The sequence below is a fragment of the Oncorhynchus keta genome, chromosome 6 (assembly GCF_023373465.1).
Source record: "Oncorhynchus keta strain PuntledgeMale-10-30-2019 chromosome 6, Oket_V2, whole genome shotgun sequence".
Lineage (NCBI taxonomy): Eukaryota > Metazoa > Chordata > Actinopteri > Salmoniformes > Salmonidae > Oncorhynchus > Oncorhynchus keta.
In genome coordinates, this window is record NC_068426.1 from 25,245,411 (window position 1) to 25,266,783 (window position 21,373).

At 43.1% G+C, this 21,373-nt stretch overlaps 1 protein-coding gene across 3 annotated transcripts in view; it reads left to right on the forward strand.

The window, feature by feature from the left end:
• LOC118384863 (astrotactin-2) overlaps nt 1-21,373 on the forward strand; it is a 529,880-nt gene that overhangs the window by 346,003 nt on the left and 162,504 nt on the right. For all 3 annotated transcript variants that reach the window (XM_052521172.1, XM_052521173.1, XM_052521174.1), the window contains one exon: nt 20,681-20,805. In XM_052521172.1, the coding sequence (XP_052377132.1) occupies nt 20,681-20,805 (125 nt within the window). The remainder of the gene's footprint in view (nt 1-20,680; nt 20,806-21,373) is intronic.

A 21,373-nucleotide genomic window follows, 5' to 3' on the forward strand; every position in this document is an offset into this window, starting at 1 on the left:
CTCAACCTGCGTAATGATATTCCTCAACCGCCCTAATGATATTCCTCAACCGCCCTAATGATATTCCTCAACCGCCCTAATGATATTTCTCATCCGCCCAAATGATATTCCTCATCAACCGCCCTAAGGATATTCCTCATCAACCGCCCTAATGATATTCCTCATCAACCGCCTAATGATATTCCTCATCAACCGCCCTAATGATATTCCTCATCAACCGCCCTAAGGATATTCCTCATCAACCGCCCTAAGGATATTCCTCATCAACCGCCCTAAGGATATTCCTCATCAACCGCCCTAATGATATTCCTCATCAACCGCCCTAATGATATTTCTCAACCAGCGTAATGATGTTTCTCAACCGCCCTAATGATATTCCTCAACCGCAATAATAATATTCCTCAACCGCCCTAATGATATTCCTCAACCGCCCTAATGATATTCCTCAACCGCCCTAATGATATTCCTCATCAACCGCCCTAATGATATTCCTCATCAACCGCCCTAATGATATTCCTCAACCGCCCTAATGATATTCCTCAACGGCTCTAATGATATTCCTCAATCGCCCTAATGATATTCCTCAACGGCTCTAATGATATTCCTCAATCGCCCTAATGATATTCCTCAACGGCTCTAATGATATTCCTCAATCGCCCTAATGATATTCCCCATCAACCGCCCCTAATGATATTCCTCAACCGCCCTTATGATATTCCTCAACCGCCCTAATGATATTCCTCAACCGCCCTCATGATATTCCTCAATCGCCTAATGATATTCCTCAATCGCCCTAATGATATTCCTCAACCGCCCTCATGATATTCCTCAATCGCCCTAATGATATTCCTCATCAACCGCCCTAATGATATTCCTCAACCGCCCTTATGATATTCCTCAACCGCCCTAATGATATTCCTCAACCGCCCTCATGATATTCCTCAACCGCCCTAATGATATTCCTCAACCGCCCTTATGATATTCCTCAACCGCCCTAATGATATTCCTCAACCGCCCTAATGATATTCCTCATCAACCGCCCTAATGATATTCCTCATCAACCGCCCTAATGATATTCCTCAACCGTCCTAATGATATTCCTCAACAGCTCTAATGATATTCCTCAATCGCCCTAATGATATTCCTCAAACGCCCTAATGATATTCCTCAACCGCCCTATTGATATTCCTCAAACGCCCTAATGATATTCCTCAAACGCCCTAATGATATTCCTCATCAACCGCCCTATTGATATTCCTCAACCGCCCTATTGATATTCCTCAAAAGCCCTAATGATATTCCTCAAACGTCCCAATGATATTCCTCATCAACCGCCCTAATGATATTCCTCAAACGCCCCAATGATATTCCTCATCAACCGCCCTATTGATATTCCTCAACCGCCGTAATGATATTCCTCAACCGCCGTAATGATATTCCTCAACCGCCCTAATGATATTCCTCAACCGCCCTGATGATATTCCTCAACCGCCCTAATGATATTCCTCAACCGCCCAAATGATATTCCTCAACCGACCGAATGATATTCCTCAACCGCCCTAATGATATTCCTCAACCGCCCTAATGATATTCCTCAACCGCCCTAATGATATTCCTCAACCGACCTCATGATATTCCTCAACCGACCTCATGATATTCCTCAACCGCCCTAATGATATTCCTCAACCGACCCTAATGATATTCCTCAACCGACCCTAATGATATTCCTCAACCGCACTAATGATATTCCTCAACCAAACTAATGATATTCCTCAACCGCCCTAATGATATTCCTCAACTGCCGTAATGATATTCCTCATCAACCGCCCTAATGATATTCCTAAACCGCTCTAATGATATTCCTCAACCGCCCTAATGATATTCTCAACCGCTCTAATGATATTCCTCATCAACCGCCCTAATGATATTTCTCAACCAGCGTAATGATATTTCTCAACTGGCGTAATGATATTCCTCAACTGCCCTAATGATATTCCTCAACTGCCCTAATGATATTCCTCAGCCGCCCTAATGATATTCCTCAACCGCCCTAATGATATTCATCAACCTGCCCTAATGATATTCCTCAATCGCCCGAATGATATTCCTCAACCGCCCTAATGATATTCCTCATCAACCGCCCTAATGATATTCCTCAACCGCCCTAATGATATTCCTCAACCGGCGTAATGATATTTCTCAACCGCCCTAATGATATTTCTCAACCGGCGTAATGATATTCCTCAACCGCCCTAATGATATTCCTCATCAACCGCCCTAATGATATTCCTCAACCGCCCTAATGATATTCCTCAACCGGCGTAATGATGTTCCTCAACCGCCCTAATGATATTTCTCAACCGCCCTAATGATATTTCTCAACCGGCGTAATGATATTTCTCATCAACCGCCCAAATGATATTTCTCAACCGGCGTAATGATATTCCTCATCAACCGCCGTAATGATATTCCTCAACCGCCCTAATGATATTCCTCAACTGCCCTAATGATGTTCCTCAACCGCCCTAATGATATTCCTCATCCGCCCTAATGATATTCCTCAACCGCCCTAATGATATTCCTCAACTGCCCAAATGATATTCCTCATCTACCGCCCTAATGATGTTTCTCAACCGCCCTAATGATATTTCTCAACCGCCCTAATGATATTTCTCAATCGCCCTAATGATATTTCTCAATCGCCCTAATGATATTTCTCAACCGGCGTAATGATGTTCCTCAACCGCCCTAATGATATTCCTCATCAACTGCCCTAATGATATTCCTCAACTGCCCTAATGATGTTCCTCAACCGCCCTAATGATTTTCCTCAACCGCCCTAATGATATTCCTCATCAACCGCCCTAATGATATTCCTCAACCGCCCTAATGATATTCCTCAACCGCCCTAATGATTTTCCTCAACCGCCCTAATGATATTCCTCATCAACCGCCCTAATGATATTCCTCAACTGCCCTAATGATGTTCCTCAACCGCCCTAATGATATTCCTCAACCGCCCTAATGATATTCCTCAACCGCCCTAATGATATTCCTCAACCGCCCTAATGATATTCCTCATCGGCCCAAATTATATTCATCAACCGCCCTAATGATATTCCTCAACTGCCCAAATGATATTCCTCATCAACCGCCCTAAGGATATTCCTCATCAACCGCCCTAATGATATTTCTCAACCAGCGTAATGATGTTTCTCAACCGCCCTAATGATATTTCTCAACCGGCGTAATGATGTTACTCAACCGCCCTAATGATATTCCTCAACCGCCCTAATGATATTCCTCAACCGCCCTAATGATATTCCTCAACCGCCCTAAGGATATTCCTCATCAACCGCCCTAATGATATTCCTCATCAACCGCCCTAATGATATTCCTCATCAACCGCCCTAAGGATATTCCTCATCAACCGCCCTAAGGATATTCCTCATCAACCGCCCTAAGGATATTCCTCATCAACCGCCCTAATGATATTCCTCATCAACCGCCCTAATGATATTCCTCATCAACCGCCCTAATGATATTCCTCATCAACCGCCCTAATGATATTTCTCAACCAGCGTAATGATGTTTCTCAACCGCCCTAATGATATTCCTCAACCGCAATAATAATATTCCTCAACCGCCCTAATGATATTCCTCAACCGCCCTAATGATATTCCTCAACCGCCCTAATGATATTCCTCATCAACCGCCCTAATGATATTCCTCATCAACCGCCCTAATGATATTCCTCAACCGCCCTAATGATATTCCTCAACGGCTCTACTGATATTCCTCAATCGCCCTAATGATATTCCTCAACGGCTCTAATGATATTCCTCAATCGCCCTAATGATATTCCTCAACGGCTCTAATGATATTCCTCAATCGCCCTAATGATATTCCCCATCAACCGCCCTAATGATATTCCTCAACCGCCCTTATGATATTCCTCAACCGCCCTAATGATAATCCTCAACCGCCCTCATGATATTCCTCAATCGCCCTAATGATATTCCTCAATCGCCCTAATGATATTCCTCAACCGCCCTCATGATATTCCTCAATCGCCCTAATGATATTCCTCATCAACCGCCCTAATGATATTCCTCAACCGCCCTTATGATATTCCTCAACCGCCCTAATGATATTCCTCAACCGCCCTCATGATATTCCTCAACCGCCCTAATGATATTCCTCAACCACCCTTATGATATTCCTCAACCGCCCTAATGATATTCCTCAACCGCCCTAATGATATTCCTCAACCGCCCTAATGATATTCCTCATCAACCGCCCTAATGATATTCCTCATCAACCGCCCTAATGATATTCCTCAACCGCCCTAATGATATTCCTCAACAGCTCTAATGATATTCCTCAATCGCCCTAATGATATTCCTCAACGGCTCTAATGATATTCCTCAATCGCCCTAATGATATTCCTCAACGGCTCTAATGATATTCCTCAATCGCCCTAATGATATTCCCCATCAACCGCCCTAATGATATTCCTCAACCGCCCTTATGATATTCCTCAACCGCCCTAATGATATTCCTCAACCGCCCTCATGATATTCCTCAATCGCCCTAATGATATTCCTCAATCGCCCTAATGATATTCCTCAACCGCCCTCATGATATTCCTCAATCGCCCTAATGATATTCCTCATCAACCGCCCTAATGATATTCCTCAACCGCCCTTATGATATTCCTCAACCGCCCTAATGATATTCCTCAACCGCCCTCATGATATTCCTCAACCGCCCTAATGATATTCCTCAACCGCCCTTATGATATTCCTCAACCGCCCTAATGATATTCCTCAATCGCCCTAATGATATTCCTCAATCGCCCTAATGATATTCCTCAATCGCCCTTTTATTTTATTTTTTATTTCACCTTTATTTAACCAGGTAGGCTAGTTGAGAACAAGTTCTCATTTGCAACTGCGACCTGGCCAAGATAAAGCATAGCAGTGTGAACAGACAACACAGAGTTACACATGGAGTAAACAATTAGCAAGTCAATAACACAGTAGAACAAAATGGGCAGTCTATATACAATGTGTGCAAAAGGCATGAGGAGGTAGGCGAATAATACAATTTTGCAGATAACACTGGAGTGATAAATGATCAGATGGGCATGTACAGGTAGAGATATTGGTGTGCAAAAGAGCAGAAAAGTAAATAAATAAAAACAGTATAAAAACAGTATGGGAATGAGGTAGGTGAAAAAGGGTGAGCTATTTACCTATAGACTATGTACAGCTGCAGCGATCGGTTAGCTGCTCGGATAGCTGATGTTTGAAGTTGGTGAGGGAGATAAAAGTCTCCAACTTCAGCGATTTTTGCAATTCGTTCCAGTCACAGGCAGCAGAGTACTGGAACGAAAGGCGGCCAAATGAGGTGTTGGCTTTAGGGATGATCAGTGAGATACACCTGCTGGAGCGCGTGCTACGGATGGGTGTTGCCATCGTGACCAGTGAACTGAGATAAGGCGGAGCTTTACCTAGCATGGACTTGTAGATGACCTGGAGCCAGTGGGTCTGGCGACGAATATGTAGTGAGGGCCAGCCGACTAGAGCATACAAGTCGCAGTGGTGGGTGGTATAAGGTGCTTTAGTGACAAAACGGATGGCACTGTGATAGACTGCATCCAGTTTGCTGAGTAGAGTGTTGAAAGCCATTTTGTAGATGACATCGCCGAAGTCGAGGATCGGTAGGATAGTCAGTTTTACTAGGGTAAGCTTGGCAGCGTGAGTGAAGGAGGCTTTGTTGCGGAATAGAAAGCCGACTCTGGATTTGATTTTTGATTGGAGATGTTTGATGTGAGTCTGGAAGGAGAGTTTGCAGTCTAGCCAGACACCTAGGTACTTATAGATGTCCACATATTCAAGGTTGGAACCATCCAGGGTGGTGATGCTAGTCGGGCATGCGGGTGCAGGCAGCGATCGGTTGAAAAGCATGCGTTTGGTTTTACTCGCGTTTAAGAGCAGTTGGAGGCCACGGAAGGAGTGCTGTATGGCATTGAAGCTCGTTTGGAGGTTTGATAGCACAGTGTCCAATGACGGGCCGAAAGTATATAGAATGGTGTCGTCTGCGTAGAGGTGGATCAGGGAATCGCCCGCAGCAAGAGCAACATCATTGATATATACAGAGAAAAGAGTCGGCCCGAGAATTGAACCCTGTGGCACCCCCATAGAGACTGCCAGAGGACCGGACAGCATGCCCTCTGATTTGACACACTGAACTCTGTCTGCAAAGTAATTGGTGAACCAGGCAAGGCAGTCATCCGAAAAACCGAGGCTACTGAGTCTGCCGATAAGAATTTGGTGATTGACAGAGTCGAAAGCCTTGGCGAGGTCGATGAAGACGGCTGCACAGTACTGTCTTTTATCGATGGCGGTTATGATATCATTTAGTACCTTGAGTGTGGCTGAGGTGCACCCGTGACCGGCTCGGAAACCAGATTGCACAGCGGAGAAGGTACGGTGGGATTCGAGATGGTCAGTGACCTGTTTGTTGACTTGGCTTTCGAAGACCTTAGATAGGCAGGGCAGGATGGATATAGGTCTATAGCAGTTTGGGCCCAGGGTGTCTCCCCCTTTGAAGAGGGGGATGACTGCGGCAGCTTTCAATCCTTGGGGATCTCAGACGATATGAAAGAGAGGTTGAACAGGCTGGTAATAGGGGTTGCGACAATGGCGGCAGATAGTTTCAGAAATAGCGGGTCCAGATTGTCAAGCCCAGCTGATTTGTACGGGTCCAGGTTTTGCAGCTCTTTCAGAACATCTGCTATCTGGATTTGGGTAAAGGAGAACCTGGAGAGGCTTGGGTGAGGAACTACGGGGGCGGAGCTGTTGGCCGAGGTTGGAGTAGCCAGGCGGAAGGCATGGCCAGCCGTTGAGAAGTGCTTATTGAAGTTTTCGATAATCATGGATTTATCGGTGGAGACCGTGTTTCCTAGCCTCAGTGCAGTGGGCAGCTGGGAGGAGGTGCTCTTGTTCTCCATGGACTTCACAGTGTCCCAGAACTTTTGGAGTTGGAGCTACAGGATGCAAACTTCTGCCTGAAGAAGCTGGCCTTAGCTTTCCTGACTGACTGCGTGTATTGGTTCCTGACTTCCCTGAACAGTTGCATATCACGGGGGCTATTCGATGCTATTGCAGTCCGCCACAGGATGTTTTTGTGCTGGTCGAGGGCAGTCAGGTCTGGAGTGAACCAAGGGCTGTATCTGTTCTTGGTTCTGCATTTTTTGAACGGAGCATGCTTATCCAAAATGGTGAGGAAGTTACTTTTAAAGAATGACCAGGCATCCTCAACTGACGGGATGAGGTCAATGTCCTTCCAGGATACACGGGCCAGGTCGATTAGAAAGGCCTGCTCACAGAAGTGTTTTAGGGAGCGTTTGACAGTGATGAGGGGTGGTCGTTTGACTGCGGCTCCGTGGCGGATACAGGCGATGAGGCAGTGATCGCTGAGATCCTGGTTGAAGACAGCGGAGGTATATTTGGAGGGCCAGTTGGTCAGGATGACGTCTATGAGGGTGCCCTTGTTTACAGAGTTAGGGTTGTACCTGGTGGGTTCCTTGATGATTTGCGTGAGATTGAGGGCATCTAGCTTAGATTGTAGGACTGCCGGGGTGTTAAGCATATCCCAGTTTAGGTCACCTAACAGAACAAACTCTGAAGCTAGATGGGGGGCGATCAATTCACAAATGGTGTGAATGATGATGCCGCCCTAATGATATTCCTCAACCGCCCTTATGATATTCCTCAACCGCCCTAATGATATTCCTCAACCGCCCTCATGATATTCCTCAACCGCCCTAATGATATTCCTCAACCGCCCTTATGATATTCCTCAACCGCCCTAATGATATTCCTCAATCGCCCTAATGATATTCCTCAACCGCCCTAATGATATTCCTCAACCGCCCTAATGATATTCCTCAACCGCCCTTATGATATTCCTCAACCGCCCTAATGATATTCCTCAATCGCCCTAATGATATTCCTCAACCGCCCTAATGATATTCCTCAACCGCCCTAATGATATTCCTCAACCGCCCTTATGATATTCCTCAACCGCCCTAATGATATTCCTCAATCGCCCTAAAGATATTCCTCAATCGCCCTAATGATATTCCTCAATCGCCCTAATGATATTCCTCAACCGCCCTCATGATATTCCTCAATCGCCCTAATGATATTCCTCAATCGCCCTAATGATATTTCTCAAGATGAACAGCCTCCTTAGGAATTAACGTGAATTTACAGTATTTCAATGTAATGTTTCAAGGACAAAAATCCATGCGTTTCAGTATTTATTTTTGCAGTGGCGACAGCAACATAAGAACTCTATCAAAAATTCTAAAATGTTTTTCTCTTTTCCACATTTATTAAAAAAGGATTAGCTTCTGTTCAGTTTATATAATACCATGTATTGTTTACATCGTGTGTCATGAAAATGTTCAAAAACATTTATCAAAACCTGTAGCTGTTGAAGTGAAAGCATTTAGTTTTCATCTCTACATTACAAATCAACACAATGTCAATTACAATAATGTAAAGCTGGAGGAGTTAATGCATGATCCCATAATAATATGCTTTCAATATTGCTGACCAATTTAAGATCAATCTGATGTAAAGTTAATCCCCAACGAAGCCAGTAAAAATAAAATATAATAGTCAAGGTCAATACATTTTTTATTTCACCTTTATTTAACCAGGTAGGCAAGTGGAGAACAAGTTCTCATTTACAGTTGCGACCTGGCCGAGATAAAGCAAAGCAGTTCGACACATACAACGACACAGAGTTATACATGGAGTAAAACAAACATGCAGTCAATAATACAGTATAAACAAGTCAATATACGATGTGAGCAAATGAAGTGAGATAAGGGAGGTAAAGGCAAAAAAAGGCCATGGTGGCGAAGTAAATATAATATAGCAAGTAAAACACTGGAATGGTTGATTTGCAGTGGAAGAATGTGCAAAGTAGAAATACAAATAATGGGGTGCAAAGGAGCAAAATAAATAAATAAAATAAAATAAATACAGTAGGGAAAGAGGTAGTTGATTGGGCTAAATTATAGGTGGGCTATGTACAGGTGCAGTTATCTGTGAGCTGCTCTGACAGTTGGTGCTTAAAGCTATTGAGGGAGATAAGTGTTTCCAGTTTCAGAGATTTTTGTAGTTTGTTTCAGTCATTGGCAGCAGAGAACTGGAAGGAGAGGCGGCCAAAGAAAGAATTGGTTTTGGGGGTGACTAGAGAGATATACCTGCTGGAGCGTGTGCTACAGGTGGGTGATGCTATGGTGACCAACTAGCTGAGATATAAGGGGGGACTTTACCTAGCAGGGTCTTGTAGATGACATGGAGCCAGTGGGTTTGGCGACGAGTATGAAGCGAGGGCCAGCCAACGAGAGCGTACAGGTCGCAAATGTGGGTAGTATATGGCCTTGTTAACAAGTTGGCTATTTTAATGTGGGAATATCGTTTTTCCCTGATTCACTTCCATTAATCAAAGCCTTGAAAGGAGGCTTTGATATTGGCAGTATGATAACAGCATCCCTAACACAAACATAGGCACAGACATATGCATACACATGGTAACATACACACTTAACACACACGTACACAAGGATTTTGTGTTGTAGATATGTGGTAGTGGAGTATGGGCCTGAGGGCACACACTTAGTGTGTTGTGAATTCTGTAATGAATGTACTGTAATGTTTTTAAAATGGTATACCAGGAAGAGTAGCTGCTGCCTTGGCAGGAACTAATGGGGATCCATAATAAATACAATAGAAAAAGGCTCTTATTGGCCAAGACATAGCATCAGCTATCGAGGGTTTAGATACGTCATTGGTGATATTTCTGATGGTTTCCATTGGGGCCTGAGTGCTGCTCTGATCCCACTGCCAGAACACATGTGGTTTAATCAGGATTCACAACCAGGCTCCCTTGTTCACACGACCATTTGCACAACAACTACAGCTGTCGGCAGCCATAGTGATCATTGCCCTCGTTCTGCTTTGAATGGGTGCCAGTGTGTGGCTTATGAAGAGACAAAGCTCCTTCAGCACAGCATTGTAGTCATCTGACTCTGTAAACATTCCATTCACTGTGAAGACAGTGGTTATGATACAATGTGGTATTTAAGAGTCCAATAAAGGGTCAGGAATTTGACTTCCAATAGATTAGCACAGCTCCCATACAGAAAAGTAATATATGGCCATATACCAAAGAATGTGACATGCAGTATATTTTAAAATATATGATCTATATATTTAAAACCCATATATAAATGTGACATACATTTTAAAATGTATGGTAATATATTTCAATAACATACACTGAACAAAATATAGACGCAACATGTAAAGTGTTGGTCCCATGTTTCATGAGCTGAAATAAAAGGTCCCCAAAATGTTTCATATGCACAAGAAGCGTATTTCTCTCAAATGTTGTGCACAAAATTGTTTATATCCCTGTTAGTGAGCATTTCTCATTTGCCAAGACAATCCATCCACCTATCAAGAAACTGATTAAACAGCATGATCATTGCACAGGTGTACCTTGTGCTGGGGACACTGAAAGAACACTCTAAAATGTGAAGTTTTGTCACACAACACAATGCCACAGATGTCTCAAGTTTTGGCATGCTGAATGTCCACCAGAACTGTTGCCAGAGATTTGAATGTTCATGTATCTACCATAAGCCGCCTCCAACGTCATTTTAGAGAATTTGGCAGTACATCCAACCGGCCTCACAACCGCAGACCACGTGTAACCATGCCAGCCCAGGACCTCCACATCCGGCTTCTTCACCTGCAGGATCGTCGGAGACCAGCCACCTGGACAGCTGATGAAACTGAGTTTGCACAATCAAAGAATTTCTGCACAAACTGTCAGAAATCGTCTCAGTGAAGCTCATCTGCGTGCTCATCGTCCTCACCAGCGTCTTCACCTGACTGCAGCTCGGCATCGTAATCGACTTCTGTGAGAAAATGGTCACCTTCGATAGCCGCCGGCACGCTAGAGAAGTGTGCTCTTGACGGATGAATCCCAGTTTCAACTGTACTGGGCAGATAGCAGACAATGTGTATGGCGTCGTGTGGGCGAGCGGTTTGTTGATGTCAACGTTGTGAACAGAGTGCCCCATGGTGGCAGTGGGATTATGGTATAGGCAGGCTGAAGCTACGGACATCTAACACAATTGCATTTTATCGATGTCAATTTGAATGCAAAGAAAAGGCTTGACGAGATCCTGGGGCCCATTGTCGCAAGAATCTGTACACAATTCCTGGAAGCTGAAAATGTCACAGTTCTTCCATGGCCTGCATTCTAACCAGACATTGGGCATGTTTAGGATGCTCTGGACCGACGTGTACGACAGAGTGTTCCAGTTCCCTCTAATATCCAGCAACTTTGCATTGAAGAGGAGTGGAACAACATTCCACAGGCCACAATCAACATCCTGATCAACTCTATGTGAAGGAGATGTGTGGCGCTGCATGAGACAAATGGTGGTCACACCAGATATTGACTGTTTTTGTTTTTATCCACCACTACCTTTTTTAAGGTGTCTGTGACCAACACATGAATTTCTGTTTTCCCAGTCATGAGAAATCTATTAGGACCTAATGAATTGATTTCAATTGACTGATTTCCTGATATAAACTGTAACTCAGTAAAAATATTTGAAATTGTTGCATTTTGCGTTGACATACACTTAGGTTGGAGTCATTAAAACTAGTTTTTCAACCACTCCACAAATGTCTTGTTAACAAACTATAGTTTTGGCATGTCAGTTAGGACATCTACTTTAATTTTTCCAACAATTGTTTACAGACAGATTATTTCACTTATAATTCACTGTATCACAATTCCAGTAGGTCAGAAGTTTACATACACTGTTGACTGTGCCTTTAAACAGCTTGGAAAATTCCAGAAAATGATATCATGGCTTTAGCAGCTTCTGATAGGCTAATCGACATGATTTGAGTCAATTGGAGGTGTACCTGTGGATGTATTTCAAGGCCTACCTTCAAACTCACTGCCTCTTTGCTTGACATCATGGGAAAATCAAAAGAAATCAGCCAAAAAATTGTAGACCTCCACAAGTCTGATTCATCCTTGGGAGCAATTTCCAAATGCCTGAAGGTACCATGTTCATCTGTACAAACAATAGTATGCAGGTATAAACACCATTGGACCACGCAGCCGTCATACCATTCAGGAAGGAGATGCGTTCTGTGTCCTAGAGATGAACGTACTTTGGTGCGAATAGTGCAGATCAATCCCAGAACTACAGCAAAGGACCTTGTAAAGATGCTGGAGGAAACAGATACAAAAGTATTTATATCCACAGTAAAAACGAGTCCTATATCAACATAACCTGAAAGACCCTCAGCAAGGAAGAAGCCACTGCTCCAAAACCGCCATAAAAAAGCCAGACTACGGTTTGCAACTGAACATGGGGACAAAGATCGTACTTTTTGGAGAAATGTCCTCTCGCCTGAAGAAACAAAAATATAACTGTTTGGCTGTGAAGCACGGGGGTGGCAGCATCATGTTGTGGGGGTGCTTTGCTGCAGGAGGGACTGGTGCACTTCACAAACTAGATGGCGTCATGAGGAAGGAAAATTACGTGGATATATTAAAGCAACATCTCAAGACATCAGCCAAGGAAGTTAAAGCTTGGTCGCAAATGGGTCTTCCAAATGGACAATGACCCCAAGCATACTTTCAAAGATGTGGCAAAATGGCTTAAGGACAACAAAGTCAAGATATTGGAGTGGCCATCACAAAGCCCTGACCTCAATCCTATAGAGAATTTGTGAGCAGAACTGAAAGAGCGTGTGCGAGGAAGGAAGCCTACAAACCTGACTCACTTACACCAGCTCTGTCAGGAGGAATGGGCCAAATTCACAAAACGTTTGACCCAAGTTAAAGAATTTAAAGGCAATGCTACCAAATACTAATTGAGTGTATGTAAACTTCTGACCCACTGGGAATGTGATGAAAGAAATAAAAGCTGAAATAAATAATTCTCTCTACTATTATTCTGACATTTCACATTCTTAAAATAAAGTGGTGATCTTAACTGACCTAAGACAATACATTTTTACTAGGATTAAATGTCAGGAATTGTGAAAAACTGAGTTTAAATGTAATTGGCTGAGGTGTATGTAAACTTCCAACTTCAACTGTATATACTTATTTTATTAACAAAGTTATGCACTCCCAATTCCCCTATTTGAAAAAGTAATTACAGTCAATAACTGGTGGTGCCAACTTTAGCGGCAATGACTGCAACCAAATGCTTCCTGTAGTTGTTGATCAGACTTCTCACATTGCTGTGGATTCATTTTGGCTCACTCTTGCATGCAGAACTGCTTTAACTCAGTGGCAGTTGTGGGTTTTCAAGCATGAACTGCTCATTTTAAGTCCTGCCTCAACATCTCAATTGGGATTAGGTCTGGACTTTGACAAGGCCATTCCAAAACTTCAAATGTGTTTATTTTTAGACATTTTCACGTGGACTTGATTTTGTGTTTTGAATCATTGTCTTGCTTCAGTTTACAGATGGATGGCCTGACATTCTCCTGTAGAATTTTCTGATACAGAGCAGAATTCATGGTTCCTTCTGTTAAAGCATGTTGTCCAGGTCCTTGAGGCAGCAAAACGTCCCCAAAACATCACACTACCACCGCCATGCTTGTCCTTTGTAATGAGGCTCTTACTGTGGAATGCAGTGTTTGGTTTTTGCCAGGCATAATAGGACCCATGTCGTCCAAAAGGTTGACTCATGTTTGCCAAAAAGCACCTGGATGATCATCACGACTCTTGGAAGAATATTCAATGGATAGATGATTCAAAATGATATATTTTTGGATGACATGGGTCCCATGGGTCCCATGCCTGGCGAAAACCGAACACTGCATGTTAAAGGTATAGTTCACTTTTTTTTTTAGACCTTAGAGTCAGATGGCTAACAAAAAAACTATGGGTGGTGATTGGGGCAGTTAGTCAAAGTTCAATGTTTGTGGCCAAAATCCCCTCAAGTTAATAGTGGCTATTTAAACAACTCCAAATCATTGATTACAGTTTCTACTGACCTTAGTTCCTTACCCTGAAAGTATCTGACTAAAGGTGTAAAAATGTTGACCTATCCCTTGATTGAATTTTCTAATCAATCATTGCAAATAGGGCATTAATGGTTAAGGATTTCTTATTCAATTTAATCTGCTAAGATTTTTACGTATTTATATGGAAAGGAAAGAGAAAGAGAGCAAAACAAATAAAATGCTAATATCATAATGACAATATTTATTTCTGTCTGGATGTGATCTCAGGTTGCCCAAATGTTGATACTGTATTATCGGGCAAATTGTTGAAACCTATTAGGGCCTTTACTGTGGGCACCATACAGAGAAAGAGTAGCCTCTAGTGGCCGAGACACACATTGCACCACATTGAATCCACCCTCTCTCCCCTATCCTTTCTTCTTCTCATTAATTATGTATTAAAGGAGTGTATAAAGAGGTGGTTTTGGACTCTATGATTATATACCCATGAGAGCACATCATCGTTCGCCTTGGCCAATATAATCTAATAAGGGTGGGTATTAGGATGCGGGAGAAACATAATTTGGCAATGGATCATTTCACCAATGCGTAGGAGGACATCTTAAGAGGGGAATGACTGTGTAGTAATGGAGTTTGAAGATATAGCACAGTGGTTCTCGAACTGGGGGCCCTAACCCCCGAGGGGTTGTGAGGAGGTTTTGGGGGGTTGCGAGTGTGAAACTGAAGGTGAAAAAAATACATATTTTTCATAGGCTACATATTCCATTTCGATTTTATATTTACGTCTTTGCCTATTTGATCTGGTTCCTAACATACGCCCACGGTATTGCACAGAATTCATGTCTCAATAACATCTAATTTGTGCTTCAGAACCAAAATGTTGGGTATCTTGACTGTTGACCAAAGACCAGTCATAAGCTTTTGCGTGCAAAGGTGGGGGCCCATATCCAGATTAGTGAACAGAAAACACTTGTTTCATTTTCTCTGGTTTTGCCTGAAGAAAATAGTATGTTTATATTCTCAATATGAAATACAGTTAAGCAATCTGCTTCGGACTCATTTTTACCAGAACAATAGACTTCTTGGCAATTATATTGATCATTTTCATATTTCAGATAGGCCTAGTTTGGGAAGCTACTGGCTATATAAGAAAGCTGTAACGTTGCACTGCCTTCAATACTTAAGGGATGAAAATGTAATAAACTAGGCAAAAAAAGAAATGTCCTCTCACTGTCAAATGTGTTTATTTTCAGTAGACTTATGTGTAAATAGTTTTATGAACATAACATTCAACAACTGAGATATAAACTGAACAAGTTTCACAGACATGTGACTAACAGAAATGGAATAATGTGTCACTGAACAAAGGAGGGGTCAAAAGTAACAGTCAGTGTCTGGTGTGGCCACCAGCTGCATTAAGTACTGCAGTGCATCTCCTCATGGACTGCACCAGATTTGCCAGTTCTTGCTGTGAGATGTTACCCCACTCTTCCACCAAGGCACCTGCAAGTTCCCAGACATTTCTGGGGGGAATGGCCCAAGCCCTCACCCTCTGATCCAACAGGTCCCAGACGTGCTCAATGGGATTGAAATCAGGGCTCTTCAATGGCCATGGCAGAACACTGACATTCCTGCCTTGTAGAGTATGGCTGGTGGCATTGTCATGCTGGAGGGTCATGTCAGGATGAGCCTGCAGGAGGGAGGAGGATGTCTAACCCTAATGCTGTGGTAGCCATGCTGGTTAAGTGTGAATTCTCAATAAATCGCAGACTGTGTCACCAGCAAAGCATCCCCACACCATAACACCTCCTCCTCCATGCTTTATGGTGGGAAATACAGATGCAGAGATCATCTGTTCACCTATTCTGCGTCTCACAAAGACACTGCTGTTGGAAAAAATCTCCAATTTGCACTCAAGACCAAAGGACAAATTTCCACTGGTCTAATGTCCATTGCTCGTGTTTCTTGGCCCAAGCAAGTCTCTTCTTACTATTGGTGTCCTTTAGTAGTGGCTTATTTACAGCAATTTGACCATGAAGGCATGAATCACACAGGCCCCTCTGAACAGTTGTTGAGATGTGTCTGTTACCTGAACTCTGTGAAGCATTATTATTATTATTATTTGAGCTGCAATTTCTGAGGCTGGTAACTCTAATGAATATATCCTCTGCAGCAGAGGTAACTCTGGCTCTTAACTTTTAAGTAGGCACAACCTGTTAATTGAAATGCATTCCAGGTGACTACCTCATAAAGCTGGTTGAGAGAATGCCAAGAGTGTGCAAAGCTGTCATCAAGGGAAAGTGTGGCTACTTTGAAGAATCTTAAATATAAAACATATTTAGATTTGTTTAACACTCTTTTGTTTAATACATGATTCCTTATGTGTTATTTCATAGTTTTGATGTCCTCCACTATTATTCTACATCGCAGGAAATAGTAAAAAATAAAGAAAAATCCTTGAATGAGTAGGTGTTCTAAAACTTTTGACCGGTTGTGTACATTGTGCTCGTATTAATTCCCCCTCCCTAGATATAAAATCAATATGGACACACACACACACAGGCTAGCTCTTGTATGGTACAGAATGCTGAAGTTGGTATGGTTACTCAGAGCCCCAAGGAGCCTGCGTGCCTATTACCAACAGGCCCAGTAAAGGTGGATTGTGGGAGGAGAGAGAGAGAAGGAACAGCTCAGAGCTCAGACAGCGAGATAGAGGGAGTCACCAGGGAGCGTGCTGAGACAGCAGAGAACAATCACTGCACACTACCCTCGTCCACTCAAAGAGGTTATCTTCTGTGTTTAGCAGGAAGAGGCCGGCTTTGGTGGGTGGTGGGAAATGTCTAGCACAAATAGTACAGCTTCAAATAAGCTATTATAGTCAGGAATGTTGTGTGGGTGTGGGTGTGTGTGTGCGCGCGCCTGTGTGTGTGTGTGTGTGTGTGGGTGTGTGCGAATGTGCTAGATAGAAAGGAAGCAATTCAGAGAGAAAGAGTTGCAGCAAATCAAGAGAGCAAGAAATGGAGAAAGTTGTTCATATTTCCACATTGACGCGTGGGCCTGAATATTTATTAACACTGGACCTATTGTCCGTCTCATTGCAACAGCAACTTGTGCGCAACTCAACATGGAGGCCCTTGTTTAAATGGGGAGAGTTTAGCCCATTTGGAGGCAGTATGTAGGCATGTAGGCAGCACAGGGGTAAAGCTGGGCAGGACAGCTTAGTCTCAGCCCTCCTAATGAACACACAGGGGTACTGAATGAAACATACAGGATGGTAACATACCATGCTCACAACAGTGGAACGCATACACACTATAAACCTCACAGGTGGCTAGGTGTGTGTGTGTGTGTGTGTGTGTGTGTGTGTGTGTGTGTGTGTGTGTGTGTGTGTGTGTGTGTGTGTGTGTGTGTGTGTGTGTGTGTGTGTGTGTGTGTGTGTGTGTGTGTGTGTGTGTGTGTGCGTATGTGTGTGTGTGTGTGCGCGTGTGTGTGTAATGGTGGTGGGGGGGTCAACAATAACTCATCATCCCTCACTCCCATCCTGTTGTCTGCTTTGTTATGTATATTTTTTATTGTCTGCTACTTACAGACACTCTGCTTTTAAAGCTAATATTGTAATGAGTAATTGCTGCTCCTGCATTTCAGCTTGGAAACAGCTATTCACCAACAATATTTCTAAAATGACTTCTTGTACGGATAGGGAAAGGGTACGATAAAGGAGATACGTGTTATAAATAGCCAATTGGAAGTCTGTTTTGAAAGCTGGGTTAATTTTTCTCCTTAATCCACCATTGTGTATCATCCATGTTGGCGTCTCCTCTGTCATGTTTCAAGAGACCGACGACAGCAAGCGAGAGTCTAATCACACTAAAGTGATCACCACTCCACTGTATCCACTTTTCTTTAGAGAGAACGGCGCATCTAGAATCTACCAGTGCCACTTCCATTCTCATTCTTTACCCAATTTGCCACTTTTCCAGCAGTGTATTAGTGAAATAAATAAATAAATAAAAGTATTGATGCAAAACAATAACAGTCTTTTCCAATAATGAGCAGCAAAAAGACCTCTCGCTCCACTGTTGCTCTCCTGGCCAAAACACACTGCAAAGTAAAGAAAGGAATGAATAAGGTGCCCAGGTGGGCGACAAGGACACAGTCTTGTTTGGGTGTGAAAAATCCATAAAGCTTCATATCGGAGGGGCCATGTCCCTCCAGGTTCTCGTTCCGCACCGAGCTCCCAGCTCTCTCTCTCTGACTTAATTTGGTAATCGATATGGTTTCTGTGAGCACAGCAGGGGGGGGATCTTCGTTTTTTTTTAACGGTCACCTCTCCTCTCTGCCCTTGAGTTTCCTCTCCAGTCCCGGGGTAAAAGGAGGCTGTGATTGCCTCTAACAGCCTCGGCGGTTAGGGGGAAAGCTCTCCTGAAAGACAATGAAGGGAAGGTGGAGAGTAGACGGAACTCCAGACAGAACACATGAAAGTGAGAATCAGATAGAGCGAGAAAAGGAACAGCTCAGAGCTCAGACAAAAAGATAAGAGGGAGAGTCACCAGGGAGCATGCTGAGACAGCAGAGAGCAATTGCTGCACGCTATCCTTGTCCGCTCAAAGAGGCTCTCTTCCGTGTTTAGCAGGAAGATGCAGGCTTTGGTGGGTGGTGGGGTATGTAAATGTCTAGCACAAACCATACATAGATGTAAAATGGATGTAAAAGAGAAGCTGACCACTCGTTTCTCTGAGACATGTTCCAGTCACCATGAAAGAGTATTATGGGTCTATGTCTGTCTGTGTGTCTGCTGTCCTCCATAACCTAATCATGTTCAGCACAATAGCGTGTATAACCCATGTGTATAACATGAACTGCATCACCACACTCACTTGTGTTTTTCAGTCTGAAACTGGAAGGTCAGATTTAAAGAAGGGGCTTAGCCAGAAAAAAAGCTTGTTTTTGCTCATTCTGATTGGGTGGCCCTGGCTTCCCAGTGGGTGGTCCTGGCTTCCCAGTGGGTAGCTCTGTGTCCACTCAGGCCTACCAATGCCTACACCCCTGATTTAAAGAAAGGGTCAATGCAATTGAGAAGTATGAAAGATGGGAATGTAGAAGTAGAAACACAATTTTCTAGGTTAGAGGAGTAGACTGGATTGTGGCATTGGACTTGCCTTTTCCTCCCTTTCTCCCTCCTTTCTTGACTTCTCTCGCTTTCTATATAATTTGTCGACCTCTCCCTCCCCCCATATCCCTCTCCCTGCCCCCTTCCCTCTCATTCCTTCTCCAGCTGAGAGAGACAGAAGTGCAGAGGTTTCCAGGGCAGAGCTTATCTCTCCCTGCAGGTCCCTGTCCTGTTACCAGTCTTTAAAAGTGCAGCCAACCGGCACACTCTTTCACATTCTCCACACAGTCAGTCAATTCCCCCATACTACTGCAACCAGACACTGGTCTCTCTCTCTCCCCAGTTAGACCTCTAAACTATCACACGACAATATATCTCCTTACTATGCTGTTGAGATACTTGATCCAACCAGCGAGTTGCGGCAACAGTCCCAAGCCATTACATATCGCTCTTCAACTGTATCTAGTAGTTTCAACTCAACCTGACAGAACATCCCGTTTCTTTATGGCCTCTGTAATCCTTCCAGAAGCTCCTTGGTGCGAAGGAACATCCTGTTGCTGTCTGATAACCCAGTCATTGTCATTGTAATGAGATAATATGAAGTTGTTGTTTGACGCAGAGTCAGCAGTAGGGTTGCAAAGTGAGGTTATATTACTGGAAATGTTCTACGTTTACCAGTGAACTAACACGATTTTGGTAGCTTTCACGTTTTTGGAATTTTATCTAATGGCCTTTTTGGCCTTTTTGGGGGTACTTCTGATGATCACAGGTGTGTGTAATTATCTCTGGCCCTCTGTGTGGCCTTGTCACCTATAAAATATATAGACAAATAAAAAGTCAATAATGACAAAGCTGTAAAACATGATCCTAAATATAAGCCATCAACTTAGTGAATACCATTGGTGTTTAATATAAAGGTTTAAGGATAATATATATATATTTTATTACGTTAATATGTCTTTGTTGTAAATGTTTTGGTGCCAAACTGGTGGCAGTTGTGAGAAAAAAGTCAATAGTTGGAAGAGTTCCAGAGTTAATTGACAATAATAGCATTATTGATTAGATGATTTTATCATTAATTAGCCTATTTTCTCTTCAATCACATGGTCTATTCACTAGAACTACTGGATATCTCCTGGATACAGATTTAAAAATACATTCTATGTATGAATACTTAAAAAAAAAGTTATTCAAGTCTAAATTACCAAACATGCATTACCAAAATTACTGAAGATTCCGGTAATGTCGGTAAATTACCGGTAGCTGTGCATCTCTAGTCAGTGGTCTTGCACTGTGTATAACACTATTAGGTAGCACCACCTGTCTCTCTGTTGGAGCACCTGAAACACAGTGGAGAGAAGCCACACTATCTTACTACAGACTCTGATGGAGATGAAAAGCCAATGTTGTCTGACAGGGCTGACTCTTCTGTGGGTGTGTTTTTCTTTCTCTCTTTGTCTCTCAGGGACAACAACTTCATCAAGGACTTCCCCCAGCTAGCAGATGGACTGATGGTCATCCCGTTGCCTGTGGAGGAGCAGTGTAGAGGAGTGCTGTCTGAGCCACTGTCAAATCTACAACTCCTCACAGGTGTGTGTGTGTGTGTGTGTGTGTGTGTGTGTGTGTGTGTGTGTGTGTGTGTGTGTGTGTGTGTGTGTGTGTGTGTGTGTGTGTGTGTGTGTGTGTGTGTGTGTGTGTGTGTGTGTGTGTGTGTGCCTCATTCTTTGGACACTTATACAAGTGTGTACGGAACAGACACTGCCATACAAAAACAAGAACATTTCTTAGTGACCCCAAACTTATTATATATTCCATTACAAATCAGCCGTTTCCAGCTACAATAGTAATTTACAACATTAATGTCTACACTGTATTTCTAATCAATTTGATGTTATTTTAATGGGCAAAACGGTAGTGCATACGTTTCTACATTTGTTTGTCAAGGAATGATTTTCCAATTAATGCAACATTTCCTGTAAGCTCAATACCTAGAAATACTGCAGCATCCTCTGCTTTCTAAACCCATAAGAGTGGGACTCCAAGTGTGAGGTCAGCTAGAATGACACTGTTCATCCCCGTGCACTGTACTGTGCTATTGCTCCTGACATCCCCACGCCTCTGCAGTAGGCACACACGTGCACATACACACCCCTCTCCA